Genomic DNA, 20,547 nt, shown 5'->3' with positions numbered 1-20,547 from the left:
AGAGCACAGAAAATGCTATGAAGTAATGTTTGTCTTGTTTGTTTCATTTGTAATTTAATTTATAATTGTAATTTGTTTTGTAATGTTTTATTTGTTTGACAAACAGGTACATACAAAGTTCCACTGCAGGCAAGCCCATGCTTCAGGCACTGACACTTCGTGTTTGACGTTTTCCTATGATGGTACTGTCCTTGCCAGCCGGGGAGGTAGGTCATTGAAAGAACCCTATGACATGTTGAATGTAAGACAGTTTTAACTTTAGTAAGTGAAATGGTTCATTAAACAAACCATATAAACCATGTAATTGTTAGATGTAATTGTTTATGATGGAGATAAGGTAGTGAAATCGGAAAGCAGTGATTCAAATTTGAAGTGTTTCACAATTTACTACTTTTATTTGATACGCCATGCAATACTGTGTTCCTGAAAGAGCATTTTACAGCAATTAAGAAATATTTTAAGAGAAATTTGCTGATCATATTACAGTTTCTGATCTGTCGTCTTGTCTAGCAGTAATAATACACCGAAAGGAAATAATTAGCGTAACTAAAAATAAAAAAAGACCAGTTTTGTTGCTTAGTTCTTCCTTGGAAGATTAGTGCCTCTGAATAACACTGTCTCTGTTCTGAACTTATTAATTCCTCATATAACTTTCTTAGGCAATGTCATTTTCTGTCCTAATTGGAATTTTTATCTAATCTATATTAAAAACATCGAAAGTTGATGACTGGAATTGACTTGCCAAGATATACTCGAATGGCAAAAGAATTTGGAATGTCCACAGGACTGGAAAGAAAGGCTTGTGTCGTAAACTTCAGATAAAACTTTTATAAAAGAGTCTTAGATAACAGAACAAGACTTGAGAAGGCAAAGATGTATTTGAGGACTCATTCACTTCATTGTTGGGGTAGGATTGTGTCTGTTGAAGACAACTTTTCATGCAAAGATTTGTCTACCCAGTATGTTGCAGGCAGGTGCAAGCATACAAGCCAAGCTGTCTGGATGGAAAACAGCTGTAACCAGAAGCTCTGTGTATGCATTAGCATTGCCCCAAGGCCAAATAAACAGGCCTAGGGAGAGGCAGTATACATTAATGTCGGCTAACGCTGTGCCTAACATATGTTTGGGACATATGGTCAGTTTGGTACATAGACAGAATGAGATTACATACATGAAATACCAGAATAGAGGTATTCATAGATAAAAAAACTCTGAAGCAGTAGATGTATTTTCTAGCCAAGTAGCTTGCATTTTCTTTCCTCCCTGTGTCCTCCCTATGCCTCTGTCCCTGAAGGGAGGAGTGTCTGACTGGTGCACATCAGTGCAGTGAAATGCAACGAATATTGGTTGCTGCCTCACTGATTTTTTGTATGTCTTGCCACATTTCAAAGATTCCAGATATTGTTTCCCGGAACACATCTTTCAGAGTAAGGACTTGGTAGTCTTATCCTCAAAGGCCCTAGGCATATGGACACTAATGGCACTTGTATTCTTTCATATCTGCTGTTCAGGGTCCTCGATCCAGAGTTCTGCTGCCACTGTACCCATCATGAATGGGTTCTAAGTGGTGAGGTAAAAGCTTTGAAGCTTTTTTGTCCTTACTGAACCAGACTCTTACAATGTGTGAGCCTTCTCCTGCTTGGAAAATACGTGAACTGTGTGTCTTTCCATTCTGCATTAGGTAAAACGCTGCATCTGTGTGCCAGTGGTGTTTGCCCCAAAAAAATTCACACAGACATACATACTTCAGGAAATTTAGGGATAAACCTTGGTGTGCTTTTAAATATAACAGCAAACAAGGCTAATACTTAGGGAAGGGTATTTGCTAGTGCTGTCTTGAAACCTCCATTTATGTAAATTCTCTTCTGTTTCACATTTATGAATGTAGATCACATAAATGACCTTTCCTTATTTTTGTTGCATGTGGCACTTTTACTTGCCTGCTCTTCCTCATCTGTCTCCAGTTTTTGTCTCATGTTAAACAGACTTTAATTTACTCAGGTTTTATCTACCACACTCCGCTCTAAGCTGTATAAAATGTTGATTGATTGTTTGCAGAATGTAAGACTGCACAGAAATTTGGCCACTCAAATGTAGATAAAAGTGCTACCTTTGTCTAGCATATTAAAAGAAGAAAAAGAGCTCTGTGTGCACTATGCTGGAAAGTAAGGAGGATTCATACCTTATTTTGACTTGTTTGGTTAGTGCTTTAATATGAGTATTGCTTTGGATCTGTACCAACAAAAAAGCAGATGTGGATCCAGCTTTTGTAGATTAACACACCTGCCAAGTGCTGAGGATCAAAGGGAGGATAGTTGTTTGGGGCATGGGAACTTTCATTGAAAGCTTGATGGACTTTCCTGCATCTGATGTAGATTCTGTGTTGGATATGAGAAGATGAGGCATGGCTCAGCTGCAGGCACAAGGGAAAATGAAAACCTAAGGAGCTGCTTATGAAAGTTTCCAGTCTTATTCTTGTTGGGTATTAGGTAGTAACTTGACAGAAACTTAAGAAAGTGATATTTCTGCATGCTTGAAACCATGAAGGATAGTATTTGGGGAACATTTTCTTTGTTTAGCAGGGGAGAGATAAGAATTAGGATTGGACTTGGGGTCTTACTGTAAAAATACAAAAAAATTTTTTGGACACCTGATATTTTTTTGTTGGTCTTTGGTTTTTTTCCATTTTACTTGTGTTTCTTTCGTCAGTTTGAAATTGGGTTAAAAGGTAGAAACACCTCGTATGCTCAAGGATCATGCAGCAGCATGTATAGTGACCGTTTCGTGTAGTGTAGTAACATATTGCTCTTCATAGTAAATCCAAACATTAGCATTTTAAAAATCAAATGGGTTTTTTGTCAAGTATTATTTCTGAGAAGCTGAACACTGGTGTTCATTCTGACAATGCCAAAAATGCATTTACTAGTTTTAATAGGCATAATCAGCTACTTGCAATACTTGGAGCGGAAATGGCTTTATGAAAGTCTTCTAGTATCCTTCTTGCCCTATGTTCATATGTTCATTCCATATGTTTAGGGAGGATGATGCCCTTAAGTATTTCATCAGGCTGGTATGTATGCAGGTGATGCTGAGAGCTGTTCCAAATGTAGGTATAGATTCCTCAATTTGTGACTTCCCTCACAAGATCTTCGGGTTTGGTTCCAACCTAGGAATTTGTGACTTCCCTCACAAGATCTTCAGCTTTGGTCCCAACCTAGGATGACTCCAAAGGTTGTTCTGTAGTTGTCACAGCTCCTTCTGCAGAACCAGTTCAGAATGCAGAAGCCAGTAACTTGTTCAGAGGTGTCTCTCACATTTGTAGTATAAGCCTTCACAGAAAGGCTCAGAGTTGATAAACATATTCTGGTAAGCTTGTTATGCTATGCGTTTCCTAAGCTGTAACGTCTTAAAATTCCCAGTTCCTTTGTTTCTTTACTTTCCTCATTGATCTCTGTGAAGAATTTCTATCCTCGAGCTTTGCTTTCAACACAGGACTCCCTCTTTTAAAAGAGAGTGTCGCTGACTGTAGGCTGTGTGAATTCCTGGCAGCACTTTTGCTTCTTTTGGGCCTATTTACATTCATGTGCTTGTCTTCCTGGTCAGTATCTTCTGAAAAGAAAAGAAAAGAAAAATATCAGATAAAATCTTCATAGTATTAGTGCTTTGGCTTTATTTTGACTAAAGGGCATTTGCAAAATGCCTGGCTTTTTTCACCAAAGACTCTTTTTCTAGGACCTAATTGTTGCCTCTTGATAAATCCAGTGCTCAATACCATTGGTGCAATGGTGTCTGACCTGATTGTGTCAGTTTTGAGTCTGCTTGTTGGTATCTTTCTTATTAAAATGGCAAAAAATAGAGTTTGAAATGCTACTTAAAGTGCTATAAAAGCTTTAAATAATCTTACCAGGCTGTGGAGAAGTTTGCCATCAATAAAAAATACTGAATGATCTGAGTAGACTATTTTGAATGCTTCATACTGACTTGCTCAACTTCTGTTTATATGCTTTTGTTTAAGGATAAGATAAGTAAGTAAAAACAGATCACTACTACTGCAGCTCTGTTGAAGAAGCCTCCTAAGCATCGATAGAAGGATGCTACTGGAAATAACCCTTGCTGCTGAGGAAAGTTAATATTCTGTAATCTTAGTGACAGTGATTTCAACTCCAAATGCAAATTAGATTTAGGAACCAATTTGCATTTGCACACTGATAATTTTAATTAGGAATAGTGTATTTGACCAAATTCTTAATGATGGTAAAGTTTCATAGCATTTGCAAGTCATTCTACTAGCATTTTTCCTCTCCAAATGCTTAATCATCTGTTTCTGCCCAGTTTAAGACAATGTTGACTTGGAATCAACCACAGCTTTGAGTCCTACTAGAGTCTTCTAAAGTTTTTAACCAGCCCATTACATTTTCTTGCTAGCAAAGGAGCTATAGCTACATGTCTGACTGCATTTCTCCTGCTAAAATCTGGCAGGACTACAGCTTGAAGATCATGTCAAGGCTTATTCCACTAGGAACAGAACAGCCTTGGCTGCTAGCCGTAGATCTGTCCCTACTCAGATTTGCAAAGTGGCCGAGTGGTGTCCTTTGCATACATTTATAAAGTGCTGGTGCTTTAGATGTAACATCTCGATGATAAGTGTTTTTTTTTCTTGGAGGGTGGGAGGGGAAAGGGAGGGCTCATTTTACAAGACTAAATGCTTTGAAGTACTTGGGATGGAATCTACTGAGAAACAATATGAAAACAGATATTCCCAAAACAGGGACCCAACATTTTTCTTCCTTGTCATTTTTTAGCTTCCCAATGAACAGAAATATACTCTGCTCTAGACATAATTTATTTAAGTTGTCCACTTTTTAAAAATATTTTGTAGTAAGGAGTTATCCTAGTCTTTAATATAAACATACATGATGTACGAGGCCACACATTACTACCTTCCCTGTGAAGGGCACTGCTGGCCTTGATTTCTTTTGTTACAGCATGCTACTTCTTTTAAAAACATTTTATTTCCAAGGCCTCCTTTGAGCTCTTTAGCTCAAAGGCTATGAATCTGCAAAATACTTGTAGATAACCAAATTACTTTCCTTCAAGATTTGTACTTTGGAAGAAAGAAGGTCTTGCCTCCTTTTCCTCCTAGGTCAGGAAGATTTTGTAACTTTTTGTTCTAAAATTAATCTCTGGATATTTTCAAATAGAATTCTTGCTTAAGTATCCTTCTTTTTACCCATTAAAAGTGCTGAGGCACTGCTGTCAAATGCTAGGACATGTCTAGGTGCTTGAGTGAGGTACTTCAAAGCTCAAATTCTGTAGCTCATCTCATGCTGGAAATATGTATTCCAGAAGGACAATCAGAGCAGAGATGTAGATGTCTCTGAGAATAACCAGCTAATCTCTTTTTTTTTTACCCCTATTCTCACTTTGTTAATATGTCATAACTTTTCAAAAAGGGATAAACAGCCTGACTTTTACTGGCCTGCAGTCACACCATGTTTATCAAACACAGATGAGAACTGCTACAAATGTCTTGCTGTAACCTTGATTTTGGCTTTTCTGGCTAAAGGTAGTGTGGTGAAAAGGTTTCATTATAGCAAGTGTGGTTTCACTCGCTTCCCTTCACCCCCTTCCCTGAGGATTTCTGACTGATTCCAGAGCGTCTTCTCCATCCTGAGATAGCAGTTTGTTGCTGTTTGCCTGCTAAAGAAGGAGGAAGACTTTCATGCGCTTTCTATTCTTCCTGATTGCTTTTTCAGGACAGGTGAAAACCACACGTATAAAACTTGTTTAGTTTTTGATCTAGACCATTCATGGCAACATTTTTAATTTCTTTTGATATCTTGAAAGTTAAATTTGCTCCTAGCAGCAAAGCATCAATGCTCACAAACACAGAATAAATTAGTGATTGAGGAATCTGATTCCATTGTGGGTAGTGGTTCTTGATAGGAGGTATTACCACTGAGCCATTGAGGAGAAGTTTCTGATAGACTTGGAGTGCAGCTTGTTGAGCTTCTCAACCTTGCACTGTCATAGTCATTTAGCAATGAAAAACTTCCAAATCGTTCCCATTTTGGATACTTCTGCTATGTAATTTTGTTCTCCTTCTCTTTGAATTAGTGGGAGAAAATTTCTGACATGCCTAAGTTCTTGACTTGAATTCTTTATTGCTAACCTTTGTCTCTTTTGTTTCATAGGAGATGATACTTTAAAGATATGGGATATTAGACAATTTAAAAAGCCTCTTAATTCAGCAGATGGACTGCCCAGCTTCTTTCCGATGTAAGTATTCTAATTCTTTCCAACTAGAAGAAATAGCAGTATTTTTGCTGAATGGGGAAGGGTTCTACTGGAGTTCTTATCCTTGGTAGTCACAAGGTCCACAATTGTGCAGAGAGTATTGCACAAGGAGGACTCGCAGTGAAAATTCTTGTCTATTTTAGGGATTCACGTTGCTTTAAAAGGTCTTATTTTTGTGGTATTTCAGTCTCATATGTCTTAAGGCTAATTGGATTAGCAGCCTTTCAGGAGGAGCCCCTTACTTGTGTGTAATGAGATTTAAACCTCATTCTTATTTAGTCTCTGGTTAATAAAAAAAGAACTGAATCAAAAAGTAGACATAACATGAAGGTACATGGTATGAATTCAGGTTATGGTGTCAGAACTGCTGACTTTATTTAACTGCGTAGTGCTAAGTATTGTTTTCAATTATTGGTCTGATCTGCATTTCTATAGCTGTAATACAGCCAAATCCCCTAAGGACAGTTTGTAATTTTGGAATAAGATTTTAGAAAGACAAGTCATGGACAGCTTAATCTTAACTGCAGTTTGTAACACAGAGGAAAAGTAAACAGAAAAACATTTTTGGCCAATGTATAAACACACCACCTTGCATCACTGAAGGATGTATCATCAGCAAAAACAGATTTCACGACTAGTACATTTTTTTACTTAATGATGACCACCAGATTTGAAAGTACTTTTTTGTTTGTTTTGTTTTGTGTGTTGAAAAGCTAGCAAGACTTTTGAGTGGAAGAGAATTTTGTTGAGAGGAGGATTTTTACCGAATCTGCCAATTTTGCACATCCCGTGCACAACTGTAGTAACAATTGTAGCAGATAACTCTGATAACTATAGCAGTAGATGACAGCTAACAAAAGACTTTTTCAAGCTTTGTCTTGAAAGGACTAACTAATAGAAAAGATTGTTTTAAGAAGTGCAATTTATATGTAAGTTCTCTATATGTTAATTATTTATCTACCCAGTAAGATGCTTTCTTTTCTTCAACAGGACAGATTGTTGTTTCAGCCCGGATGATAAAATCCTTGTCACAGGCACTTCTGTTAAGAAAGGTGGTGGCAGTGGGAAGCTGTTTTTCTTTTATCGTGAGACCTTCCAGAAGCTGTATGAGATAGAAGTTACAGATGCAGTATGTATTTTAGTTTTGTCATCTCTTCAAAATATGAATGAAATCGTATTCATATGCTTGTTTTCCCTTATACAAGTAATTATCTGTTAACACTATTGTCATTTTCCTACTCCACAATTAAGAGATAGGGCTAGAGTAAGCTGCATAGGTACTATTCTTGTTTCAGTTTTAAAAAAAAAAAAAAGAATCCTAGGACAAGGTGTTTAAACAGTAGAACTTCCCTGCTCTGGTGTCAAGGATTTATGATCTGTGAAGTGAGACACAAATCCTAAAATACGTAGATGTTTATGTGGTTTACTTCACCACTTATCAAGATGAAATGCCCTATTGTGACAAAACTCCTTTTTGTCCGTGTGACAAAATTAGTGGTTACTCTATAATGTGTTTCTTGTCTAAATGCAAGAATTTGGGATGAAAGGAAGGCATCATTAAGAAGTCCATCAAGAACACCATTCTCACCAGTTACTATAAAAACCTAAGGTAGTGAACCTGTAATACCGAAGGGTCTGTGTATGGCTTGAAGTGACCGCCTATTCCCTTGTACCGAAGGGAAAAGCTCAATACCATAGTTGAAAAGGTCCTTTTACCCTTGTGATACACGAGTAAGCATATAGGTGATAACAAACAGGAGTGGATGAAATTAGAACAGAATTGCCACTGATAAGTATGGCAATATGTGCTTATGTCACTTTAGTTGTTGCAGTATGTCAGATTAGCAACTTTGTCACATTTGATAAACACTTTGTGTTTTCTCCTTCTGCCCTTTTTTTAAGCCAGCTCAACAGTCTTTCCTAGCCCAGCAGACCAAACTTCCTTCTGCTGGATGTCATTTGTCAGAATCTACCTTTGTATTTGCTTTTCTTTTCAAGTCCTGCTTTCTTTTTCCTGCTTTTAGTTCATCGTAAGGTAATACCTGCTTACGGATGGATTTGTTACACCTATAATTTCGGTGGCAGCTGTCTTGCAAATTAAAAATGCAGAATTCTTATCAAAGCAGAAAACATGTGTTTTTTTCTAGAGCAGAAATACACCTGTTTTCATCTTAAGCATATAATCTTAATACAAAGGGGTTTTATATGACTTTGGAAATTTTATTTAGTACTAAAGAATTTCTCCAAATACAGAAGAAATTGGCTTTTATATTTTTCTCCTATGGAGCATGCCAAACCACAAACCAAACTTAGCAAATGTGAATTTCTAGTGGATTTTTATTTTCTCATGCAAGCCTTAGTATTTATACCATTTATTATATTTATACCAAGTCTTTATACCCTTTTTCTGAGAGAAAACATGAATGCTTCAGTTTCTCCTCTGAAACTTCATGACAGAGAAAAGGAAAACAACTACGTAAGATAAAACGCAAGAAGTAGATTTTTGTAGGAGCTCTCCTGTCCATGGGTACAGGAAAAAATAGTTTCATAATTCCATTAACAGTCAGTTTGAACTCCTTAGACCTGAGTGTTTGGAGGTGGTCATGATGGTATCTCCTTTTAGTACTGATCGAGTCAGTAACAGTGTGCAGAAACTTCACTTAAGCTCTAAGACTGCAAGAAGGAAGAGCTTGTCAGTGGTGGATTCTGTAGCTCCAAAACCACTTAAATAGTGAGGAATGCTGCTCACCAATCTGCTTTTTTTTGCATCCAAAGAAAATATTATTTTCATTTGGTAACTTTTTCTTCTATATCTTGCAAATAAAGGGTCTGTTTACCTGCTAAGGTGGTGCTACTGGGGAGTCCACAAAATCTCCGCCTGCTCTCAGTTTCTCTCAGAATCGAGAGCTAAATTTCTGTTCTTTGATTCAAAGTACAAAAGAAACACGGAACTGAGACCCAACAGGAGGAAACTGTCAATAAGCAACTTCACTGGGGCCACTAACGTAGTAAAATTTTAAGTATGTGTACAAATCTAAGCAGGTTCATAATTTTATACTATAACTTTGTATAGGTGCTGATATTTATATGGTACTTTTTAAGACTGTAGTAAATCACTTTAGTCTATGGAGTTTTAGTGCTGCTGGTTTTCTTCATTTGGAGTTACAAAATTTAAGACCATCATTCTTCTGCTTTGCATTTAGTGGAAGTGAAAATAATGGAAATAATAGCTGAAGAATTAAGACTCACAAATACTGATCTTATGACATAATTTTCAGTACCAATATCTGTACAATGAGTCTGTCTAGCTTACAACTTTAACTCTACACATCCAAGGAAAATACAGTGTAGCATATCAATCTGAATCTAAAAGACAAAAATGACTATAAGTCGTCTTACAAAATAAAAGCAGTATATTCTTTCAATGTCTCTCTACTGTTGGTATCTTTTGGCTCTTTCATTAGTGTTCTTTACTTGTTCTTCTCAAATTACTGTGTTTGATGGAATATAAATGCATAAAGGCATGCTAAAAGCAAATTAATTTTCAAGAAGCTGGCTTTTATGTTTTATAAGCAGTAAATGCTGTTTGTTGGAAAGATCATTGGTCTGTAAACTGGGAGATTAATATCTTGTGTGTAGTTTATCAAAGCATTTTTCTCAGCAGTGCAGTAATTACTTGCTTTCTACCGGCTACGTTCGTAGTTTCCATTTTTTCCTATACTCTCAAAAGTAGCAGTTAGCATTTAGCATTAGTGTAATTAAAAATAAGCACATAATGTTATCTAGGACTTCAGTTTGTTTTCTGCAACTAAGTGTTATACTTCTTTACATTTTGCATGTTACCTAGCGCTGAAATATGTAATTTTGCTCTTTTTATTTTGGGGTTTTTAGGCATTGCAGAGATGAAGTTATGCTATGCTGTATGTATAATAAAAGCTCAAATGCACCAGTATCTCTCTCAGCAAAAAGCCTGATCTGCTCTCATTCCTAATGAAATAATTTCAGTGATTTCAGTTAGATTTAGTCCATATTACTAAAGAAAAAAGGCATCTTTAGTAATTTATTTCCAGTATAAAATTAAAATAGTAACACTTTTTGAAGGCAATTGTATTCCAGTTTAGTGATGTGATGTATATAATCAGAATAACAGAAAATCTACCATGAAGGAAAAATATAAACTATTCATGTGTTTCTTTTTTAATTTCACAAGGAATTTTTAGAGGGAGATTCCAGCAAGCTTAGAAAATTGAAAAACAGTATAGAGCAGTAAACATTATCTTAAACCTCCTTGGTAAATAGCCAGTGAAATTGGCCTGTGAGTGAACCTAGTGGGTAATGAGAAAATATTTAATGGGAATGTTTGACCAAAGCTGTGTCTGGCATTCCTTTCCATCATACCACACAAACCTTTTTTCACCTTTTCTTTCAAGTTTTCATGGGAAAATCTATTACTGTTTCAGAGCTGCTGGAGTGAAACCTTGTGGTTTTACTAGTGGACTTACAGTCTGATTAGTTTCTGCTGTTGTGACTGGGTATAGAATATTAATTTGCTTTTCTTCTCTTGTATTAGTGTTGGCTTTTTTTTTTTCAGACACAATCTGTGCTTGAACAGCTGTGTTGTTGTGTCCACTCCTGAATACCATCCCACCACGTAGGCATTGGGACTTTTGTAGAATTTAAGCTTCTTAGATAAATAGCAATACTTTTTGAAGGAAATTAATCTCAAAAGAGCTGGAGACCACGGGCTCTGTCTCTGGCCAGTAGTGGGAGGAGGTGTGAACAGGCCAAACACAAAATCATCGGTGCTTCTCTGACCATCCTTTCTATCTCCAGTGACTGCTGTTTTCTAGATATCTTGATGCAGATACAGGAATTTTGCAGTTAATAGCACTCAGTGGATTTTTTTTCCCATGAGTTTATCAAGGAGAAAAATCACCCGTGATGCAGGTTATGGCAGGGTCATTTACTTACTGCAGATTACATCAAAATTACATCAGGGTGGGAGCTCCTGCCTCTCCCTCTTCCATAATGAAGCTGATGCTCTGTGTGCAGTACCCCAGCCTTGCTCTGACTTAGTGTGTTAAGGTACAGTTGGAGATTTTGAGGACTTTGCACTGTGACAATGGTTATGTTTACTGAACTGTACAGAATTCCTCTCTTTTTAATGGAACTTGAAAAAATCCTGTTATGAATGTGCAGCCTCGTCATAGTTCTTCTGTCTCTTTCTCTTCTATCTTGATAGTATTATTTATGAAAGGTTCTTCTGCTCTCACCTCAAATGTTCACAGTGAAATACATTTATTAAACTTGCTCAATTTGAGCATTAGAGGCTTATTTAATCTGAAATACCTATAATTGCATGCAGAACGTTTCTTCATTTACATGGATAAAGAGACTTAAACAGATGGCAGGAAACAATAGTGCCAGAGTATGGGGGTACAGAGTTTCTGTCTGGAAACGCAGAGACCATTTCACTTTCTTTTCCCCAGGTAGTATGAGAGGCAGGAAGACCTGTAGCTGCAAGGTCTCATCTTTGGGATATCTGTAACTGCAGTCTGGAAGGGAAGGGAGATTTCACTGCCAGATGAAAGCCAGATGAAAGCTTGCTTTGGTTATGCAAGCATGAGATCTTCATGGGAACCAGTTATAAATACCTAGTGTATGGGAAAAAAAATTGGATATACAACATTTCCCCCAATGTCAGTTTAATTTAAAATAGCTGTGGATAGGTACTTGAATCACTCTCACATGTCTGTCATTCATTTGGCTACTTCCAACAGATCACCGGGTAGTTATCCTTATTACAGACAAGATTGATCTTGGCAGCAGTAGAGTACTCATTTTCCCCATATGGAAAGGACAAGTATTACACCCTGTTACTGCCAAGCAAGAATGGGCACTGAGAAAGGAAAAAAAAAAAAAAAAAAAGTTGTATAGTTACAGGAATTGCTGATTTTTAATGGACATTTAAGTAATAATTTAATTTAAAAATGATCCAAGTTGATGAGTTTGTGTACATTATAAAATAAGATGTGCAAGTTTTTAAAATATCCACAAATTTTTGTAGATAAGCAACAATCCAAAAACATAGATTCATGGTTGTTTTGGGAAACCTATTTCTGTTAGGAGGATTCTTCAATATTTTCTTAGTTTCTCAAATATAAGCAAAAGTTAAATTATTAAATACTTCTGAAAATACCTCTAAGGGATGTTTCAGGAAGGTCTTCTGAGACAAGCTATAAATAAAGCTTCTTTTTAGATGAAAGAGTGAAAAGGAAAGAAGGAATAAGGAATATGAGCCTTCCAGCATCCTTTATGCACAGTTGATAGAGGATTGCAGTATTTCTTTTCTTGACCTCAAACAATATCATTTATTGTTTATAAAGTGCAGTAATATAGTAAAGGACTTTTCCACTGCGGCCCCTTTCACTATGATTTAAAGCTTTTGAATTTAAGAAAAATTCTTTTAAGTTCTGGAAGAGATCATCATGCTACTTCTGGTTTTTTTTTGTTGTTGTTGTTTTTGTTTTGGTTTGGTTTTTTGTTTGTTTGTTTGTTTTAAAGCCATTTATTTTATTTAAAAAGAAAATCTATATTTTCACAATAGGGAAGTAAATATGATATTTAAGGCCCAGTAAATGTATTTGTTTTTCAAAGTGAACAGCAAAAAATATCTAGTATAAGATGTGAATCATGGGAATGTGTTTTCTTTTATAGTATGGTAGCCTGTCAGTTTTTATTCTATGCTTCCATATATGTAAGGACAATGTGGTCCTTCCCTTTGTGTATCCTGGAGCAGCATGTACTCTGTTTTAGGGGAGCTGTCACTAGGGGTTTGAGGTATGCAAGAGTGATAAACTGTGAGGGTTTTGCCCCTGTAACAGGGACTGGGGGTGTACATGAAGGTTGTCTCCCTTAGTTTTATGATATATGGTGATGAAAGTGTGGCTGTAATTTTAACAGACCAGGTGCTTGAAAATGCTCGACATTTGTAAGTACAAGGGAAACAGGTTGCCACCTTGATTAAGTTGCTTTTTTATTCATTAAAAGAGCAAAGTATTGTTCAGTGGCTCCATGCACTTGTAAGAATTATTTTATAGCTGTACTTGGAAAGATGAGTGGTACAGCATTGTAATCCATGCTTTTTATATTGAAATCCTTCTTTAATATATTGGCCTCTGAAAATGTTTTTAGGGTATTTCTGGTTTCTACATAGAAAATTGTAAGCTTTATCCATTTCTGGTCCCTTTTCTATTGAATATTTCCACACATTTTCTAAGCTATGTTTCATAAGGGAAAAACATTAGTATTCTTCCCTCCACTACTGTATTCTCATGAGTATTTTAAATCTAATGATAGCAGGTCACTGCATTGTAGATACTCCCTAACCTCCCACCTTATTTATTGTAGTTGGCTCTTTTCCTTGGAAGAGCTCCAGGGAAATCTTGAACGTGAAGATTTTTGCAATTGGGGTTTTCAGTATATTTTTACATATAATATTAGTGCATTTTTACTATGTGAGTAGCCTTTTTCTTAAATCAGAGCATGTTAACCATATTTTTGCTTGAAAGAAGAAATGGCAGACATTTGAAGATGGCATACTTCTAAATCTGTTATTTAATTCTTTTATTATTATTAAAAATACAGCAGTTTTATGAGTTACACAGTTTTATCCCCTCTTCTGGTGCTTCCAGGAGGCAGACCAGCTTTTCCAAGTAAAGCAGCATGGCAGTCCAGGTAGATGGCTATTGTATCACCTCTGTTCTCTAAGACACCAGTCAAATGAGATTAAAGAGTGCACAGTGGGAATTGATATGGCCTCTGAGAAGCACTGCTTCTCTGTGATTCTAAAGACAGAAATTCTGTAGCTCTTGGAGGGCAGCAGATGGTTAATGTAGCTGATGTTTCATGGAGATCGTCTGCAGAGAAATCAAGATAACAGTAGGAGAAGGGAAGAACTATATATATTGAAGCATTTCCTTTTAATGCTAACTTCATTGGTGGATTTTACTTTCCATTCTGCATTTCAACCATCATTATCAATGATCTTTGATTATTGCATAGAAATGATAGTGTTGTGTAGAAATTATCGCAGCAGGTAAGATTGCTATTATCTTCAGATTAGAATATCAAGTTTTGGATTTTTTAAATTTTTTTTCCTTTAAATTCCAATTACACAGAATTGGAGAGAAATTATTTGTTAACTTGGGAGAAAATGTGTTGAATCACTTGCTTAAAAGTCCTTAGGGTCTGTTTCTGAACTTCATGGAGTATGAGTGAGAGTAGTGTTTTCTTTTAAAGCATTGAGATCTTTGAGACAGGAAGGAGTTACTCTACTGCCTGTGAGTTAGAATGCATATGGATCTTTCCTCAGCATGAGATTTTTAGTATCTTTTGAGGCATTTTCCTCTGTTTTCTCAAGGGGTGTATGCATTCTTGCCGGGATGAATAAAATAAAAAGTGGCAGAGGTTTACTTGGTCCGTGTAAACTGTGAGCCACATAAAACGCATCTGTGAAAATTTGTACAAAAACTAGATTTGTATCCACGGTACAGCAGTCTAAATATCTGAAGTTTCTAAATGGTTCCACACCTTTATCATGAAATGGAAAAGCTCGAGAGCCTCTGCTTTAATATCTTTCCTAATAAGAGAAGTTGATTAAAAGCGGTAGTAACCAAACAGGGATGGGGAGCAACTTGTGGTAGTGCAAAGCTGTCTTCAGCACTAAATATTTGCATGTTTTATTCAAAGACATAGAAACGCTATTAAATAAATGGAGGTTTTTTCCTGAAATAACTTTGTACTTTCCCTTCTCATACGGGAAGATGTACTGCTAATGTCAGAAGGACTGAATGTGCAAGTTCCAGAACTATATAAGATAAAACTGAAAGGCTACACTGAGATTTCATCCCTCCATTCAGCCCAAGTTTGAAATTGCTTACCCCTCTCAAATACAAATGTAATATAGGCTTCTGTAACAGATAATGTTAATTTGGAAGGTAGTTGCTTTTTATTGTAGGCTTCCTAAGTAGTATTGCTTATTATGTTTTGAGCTTCTCTGAGTTTAAAAGATACTGCAAGCAGTTCTTCACTGTAAATACGTAGTAGTTTTATAAAAGAGAAAAGACAGAATAGATGTGCTAAATAAACTAGTTGCATGCATACTTGCACTGATTTTGATAGGCAAGGTTTTTTCAAAAAGAGTGGAATTTGTAATGATTACAGTTAAGATAAATCCTCAGTTCATCAGAAAAGCCCCACTTAGCCACTGCTGGGGTCACCTGTTCTTACAGAATCCACAGCCATGGTCAGAATTCATTTTCCATGTTTGCCGTCTTCCCTGCTGACATGTCACTTACCTGACTGCCTGGACAGCCAAATGCAGCAAATCCAAGCAGTGCTGTTCAAACAGAGCCCATCACATACTGTCACAGCCACTGAAGCAAAGCTTGCACGTAGGAAAGAGGGAAGGTTTGTTTAAGTTTTTCTTCTAATTGAAAATATTTTCTTAGGGCAGCAGCTCTTGCTTTCACTTTTTCATTGTATAGCTTCAGAATAGATGCTGAGGAATTATTTATTAGATTGTAGGTTAGGAAAGGGGTAAGCAATAAAGGCAAACATAGAGTTTTTTCTGTTTTATCCCTATTCAGTTGTTAAGTATCTCCAGAGCTAGACCTGATCTTTGAAGCTAAGGTTTTCAAGATTTGTTGGGCAGTTTTAGAAGTTTGTATCTGATGTATTCTTTCTGCACTAGGAATATTCAATATGGGTACCAGGATTCTTTATCCTTGTACTGTGGAGTTTTATCTAAGTAGCACAACATGCTGTAATATAGATCCTCATTAGTTTTCTGTTTTTCTTTTATAGTTATTTTGGCCACTGTAGACTGTAGGGATTCACCTGACCAAATACAGATGTCTACAGCTGATCCAGTCACCCTAGGCTCCTTTTCTAATCAGCAGAGAAAAATAAATGTATTCAGACTGTGATTTTATCTCATCCTAAAATAGATCTCTAAAATAGGTTAGTTGAAGGCCTCTGCAAAATGCTTTCTCAAAATGATTTCTCTCTATTAACTATAAAGGGAGATAATCTGTAGACATTTAAAGAGTAGACCTGTAAAGATTAGAGGTGTAGACATGTTAAGTTTGATGAAACAAGTCCCACCTAAACTCTTCACTTCCCTCTGTGGGTGTTTATTGTCTTCTACTAAAGTACTAGAACATTGAGGCTCTTGTTTTCTGACCTTGCCGACAGCGAAGTAGGAGATAATGGGTTACTTTTGCGTTCATTTCTATTGATTTAAGATTTATGACTATAGGCAATTTACAAGAGAAAAGCCTGCCGCTCTATGAAAGGCTTCTTCTAGCTGAGAGTGAAGCCTACGCTCTCTTACTTGCACGTGATTTCCCAACAACTGTCAAAACATCAGCAACGTCACCATGGAGTTACTGAACTTTATCTAAATTGTAACGCTTTTTAATTCAAATGTTCGTGAATTCTTGCATCATAGGTTAGAGATGTGTGAAAACCTAGGATTAGCATGTTTCCTTTCCATTTTCAGTATTTTTCTGGAATTAGCAGTATTTTTTTCTAGTGGCTATTTGGAAGATCACTTTTGATTTTCCCAATTTACAGGTGGAATGTTGGCTGTACATCCAGCACAGGGAAAGTATGAATATTAGCTGTATGTCAGCATCATTCAGTAGAGATTTCTACCTTCTCAGGGTAGTTTCACGTAGGGATGGAAGTAGACAGATGCAGTCTGCAAATCAGATTTGTAGTCAGTGTTTTCATTTGAATAGTTTGCACTAATAGCTGTGGGAGGAGACATTAATTTAGTGAATTTAGCTTAAAAGTCTGATAGCTGCTCTTAACTGATTAGTCATATCTGGTGTTTTGCAGCAAATGTGTAAGCCAGTTGAAAGACAAGAGTGAAAGTGTGTACCTGAAGTGAAAAGAAAGAAAAATGGAAAATGTTTATTCCATGAGTGCATAACTGATAAGGAAACATGTTTTTCTTTCCTCTTCCTTGAATGGCAGGAGAAGCTTTACAAAAGAACTTGAAAAAGCTGATACGTTATCATGCATTATCTGAAAATACACTTTACATGAAATGTTCATTTTCAAAAACAGCTGCATGGTACTTAACCTTAAAACTTAACTGTCTTTAGGGAGAAAGGGTGGTTTCCAAAGAAAACAGTGCCTGACTGAGAAGCACTAAGACCTCCTGAAGGAGGGAAAAGAAATTAAAACATCACTGTAAAATATGGCCCCTCTAATTTACTTTTCATTTCACAGTAGCAAAGAAAGAATATAGTCCTGTTGACCTATGTGCTCTAGAAGTGTATGGTGATTCCTATTTATGTCAAAAATACGAAAGTTCTTGGAATTTTTTGGAAAATGATGAAACCATTATCATGCCAGTCTTGTAGCAGTTATGACCTCCATATGTGTACACACATACATGTCTGTTTAATAAAATTTTGCTAACAAAAAAAGATTAACTGTTATCATGGGCCTTGTTTACGTAAGAAGTTAGTGAGATTTTGTTGGATCTCAGCTGAAATGCACCAAATGAAAAAAATAAATGCTTTTGTACAAGATCAGCTCACAGACATGTAAAATGTTAGTATAGGAATGCAAGAAGGCAGTGATGGACAGAAAACCCAAATCTTCTCTTAGTATTTTGCAACAGTGTGAAGGAGGAAAGAGACCTTCTTTGTATATGTTCTTGTTATTTTGTACATAATGGGCAACCTCACATTTTGGTAGATTCAAAAGATACTAGTAAGATTAAGTGACTGCTCAGGCTCTGGAATGCTGCAGAAAAATATTTTAGGTCTAAGATGTAATATTCATGTGAAGACTGTATGTACTCTGTAATTCATAGGAACTAGGAATACTTGCTGCATTAGCTCATTCATGTTTTTTTTCTTTATGTTTTATCACAATGTGTCCTCTTCAAAGCTTCTTACAATCCACATTATCACTGCCGATGTGTCATCTCAAACCATTCATAGTCCCCCTTACTAGAAATTATTAACCTTTCTTTCCTGCCCCCAACCTGTACTGACCCCTCTGAGACTTCTCTTCCCATCCTGGACCAGCTCTATCCACACTCTAAACCTGAATGTTTTTGTCTGAAGTGTGGCCCAGGGAACTGAACTTCACCTTCGCTGCTGCAGTCTTGAACCATCTTTATAAGCAAAGATCCAGGAAAATTCTTGCAGTCTTTGACATCACTCTGTAGTTTTATGACCTTACCAGCTTCATGGTTTCATCTTAGGGGGTAAATTTTCCACTCCTATGCCACAAATCATTTTAATCTTTTCTTGCTGACCTTGTAAAATGCCCTCTCTGCATTGTTTACTCCTGTCAGGGTGTTGCCTAAGTGCTCTGGACAGTTTCAGTTGAAGTAGTTAGCTTTTGCTTGCTGACAAATCTGCTTTAGTTATTCTTCACTGTGCCTGTTTAACACAGGGCTATGTTCCTAGGCCAGAATAAATGTACCATTCTGTGTTACAGAAAACGAGGCTTCAGTTTCTCATTTAGAGACACTGCTGTTAACTCATGTCAAAGCACTATTACTTGCACGGTACCAGGAAAGCTGTGTGTGTAGTTGCCTAGTGAGCTCACCTAGATGGAGAATAACCTGACAGAAAAATTATTTGGTGGTGTTTACTGTTTACCTGCAGCAGCAGCTCTGCTTCTATGATTCAAAGGGGAAACACGCAGGTGAGAACAGACTGATAGGGCTGAGACTATTTAGGAACCACCCCAGAGCTGCCTACTCTCATTGTGTCTGTCATTGACACCCACTGAATCTGTTCTAACGGTGAGAGTCAGGAAGGTAAATTTAGAGTTCTTCTCTTTTGGATAATATTTTTAATATTTTCCTCATCTGACTTCACAAAAATATTTTCACAATGTTTTCTCAGGATTTCCCAATGTAAGCTACTGTGTTTGTATATGCAATAGACATTGCCAAAGACTTTTCAGATTGATTTCATTTCAAGAACTTAATGCTTTTGCAGCAGCAAAAGTACAAAACAGCTTTTAAATCATTACTGGTAATTATCTTTTGTAATTTTCTTATAATCACAAAGCTGGCCACATCAATCTATGGAAAAATTATTTTCAGGGTTTTTGTGACAGGCTTCTGGGACTTCATGCTCCAAAAGCATAGTGTCCAAAACATCCAGCCATCACAGAAATCCTTTTTGCAAATGTTGAAGATGTTTATGTGATGGTACATTCTGCATTTTATCATTCTTATTTGTTATAAGATACTTTCCATTTGCTCAGCTATGACCTGGAATTTTTTTGTTTTCGGAATATACATAGGTTTTTCTTGTTTTAAACAAAATAAATTATTTGAGGTTTGTGGTTGGGTTTTTGGTTTTTTTATGGTAGGACTGGTTGGACACTGAAACAGGTTGCTGAAAGAGGCTGTTGAGTCTTCATCCTGAGAAATAATAAAAACCAAGCTGGGTGATATCCTGAGCTGTCTGTAGTATCTGACTATGCTAGGAGCAGGATGGTTGAATTAGTCATCTCCAGACCTCTCTTCCAACCACAGCCATTCTGGAGTTGTGTGAAATTCAGTATCAGTAGGTGGGTACCTACCTACGTGCACACGTAAGCAAAGGCAGGAAACCAGTTATTTGTCTGCAATTAACATACTTACTTGCCTGGAGAGCTGGGAGGTAGGACCTACTTTGAGATGGAATTTGATGTTTAGCATTTCCAGTGATAAATATGTGTCCCTGAGTTATTCTAAGTGGAAGCAGTGAGAAGTTAGAGGCATCAAATAAATGCTCTTTAAGTGTTAATTATTTTTGTGTGATAAAGATTCTCCTTACCCTTCCCTCCCAGTGTTAAGACCTAGCCTACAATGATCCCTTTGTTATACAGTTGATTAGAATTTTCACTTCTTTAGGATTATATGATTGGGAAAATTTTTTAGGATATAGTTCAGGAATTCAGCATTTCGGTATTTTTGAAGTATTGTTAGTTTCTAAAATAATGTGAAAACCACATAAATAGTTTTTATTACTACTTATAAAGTAGGTTTATATGCCAGTGGATTAATAAAATTACTACATGTTCAGAGCTTGAGTTTGTTTAGTTTTTAACACATTGTATTCTGGGGACGTTTTACAGTTTCAGAAGATTTATAGGGCTACATTTAATGGCAGTTTCTTTTGCCTGCACTGTAGCACGTGCCATGGTGGTTTTAAGTGTGCT

General features: G+C 36.5%; 1 protein-coding gene across 3 annotated transcripts in view; it reads left to right on the top strand.

Moving 5' to 3' along the window:
* Positions 1-20,547, top strand: part of WDR70 (WD repeat domain 70) — a 135,559-nt gene that overhangs the window by 99,521 nt on the left and 15,491 nt on the right. For all 3 annotated transcript variants that reach the window (XM_032097526.1, XM_032097527.1, XM_032097528.1), the window contains 3 exons: positions 107-206; positions 6,195-6,279; positions 7,288-7,426. In XM_032097526.1, coding sequence (XP_031953417.1) covers positions 107-206; positions 6,195-6,279; positions 7,288-7,426 — 324 coding nt within the window. The remainder of the gene's footprint in view (positions 1-106; positions 207-6,194; positions 6,280-7,287; positions 7,427-20,547) is intronic.

Source organism: Corvus moneduloides, chromosome Z (assembly GCF_009650955.1).
Source record: "Corvus moneduloides isolate bCorMon1 chromosome Z, bCorMon1.pri, whole genome shotgun sequence".
Taxonomy (NCBI): Eukaryota; Metazoa; Chordata; class Aves; order Passeriformes; family Corvidae; genus Corvus; species Corvus moneduloides.
The sequence above is the reverse complement of the archived record's forward strand: the minus strand, read 5'-3'. Positions and strand labels throughout refer to the sequence as shown.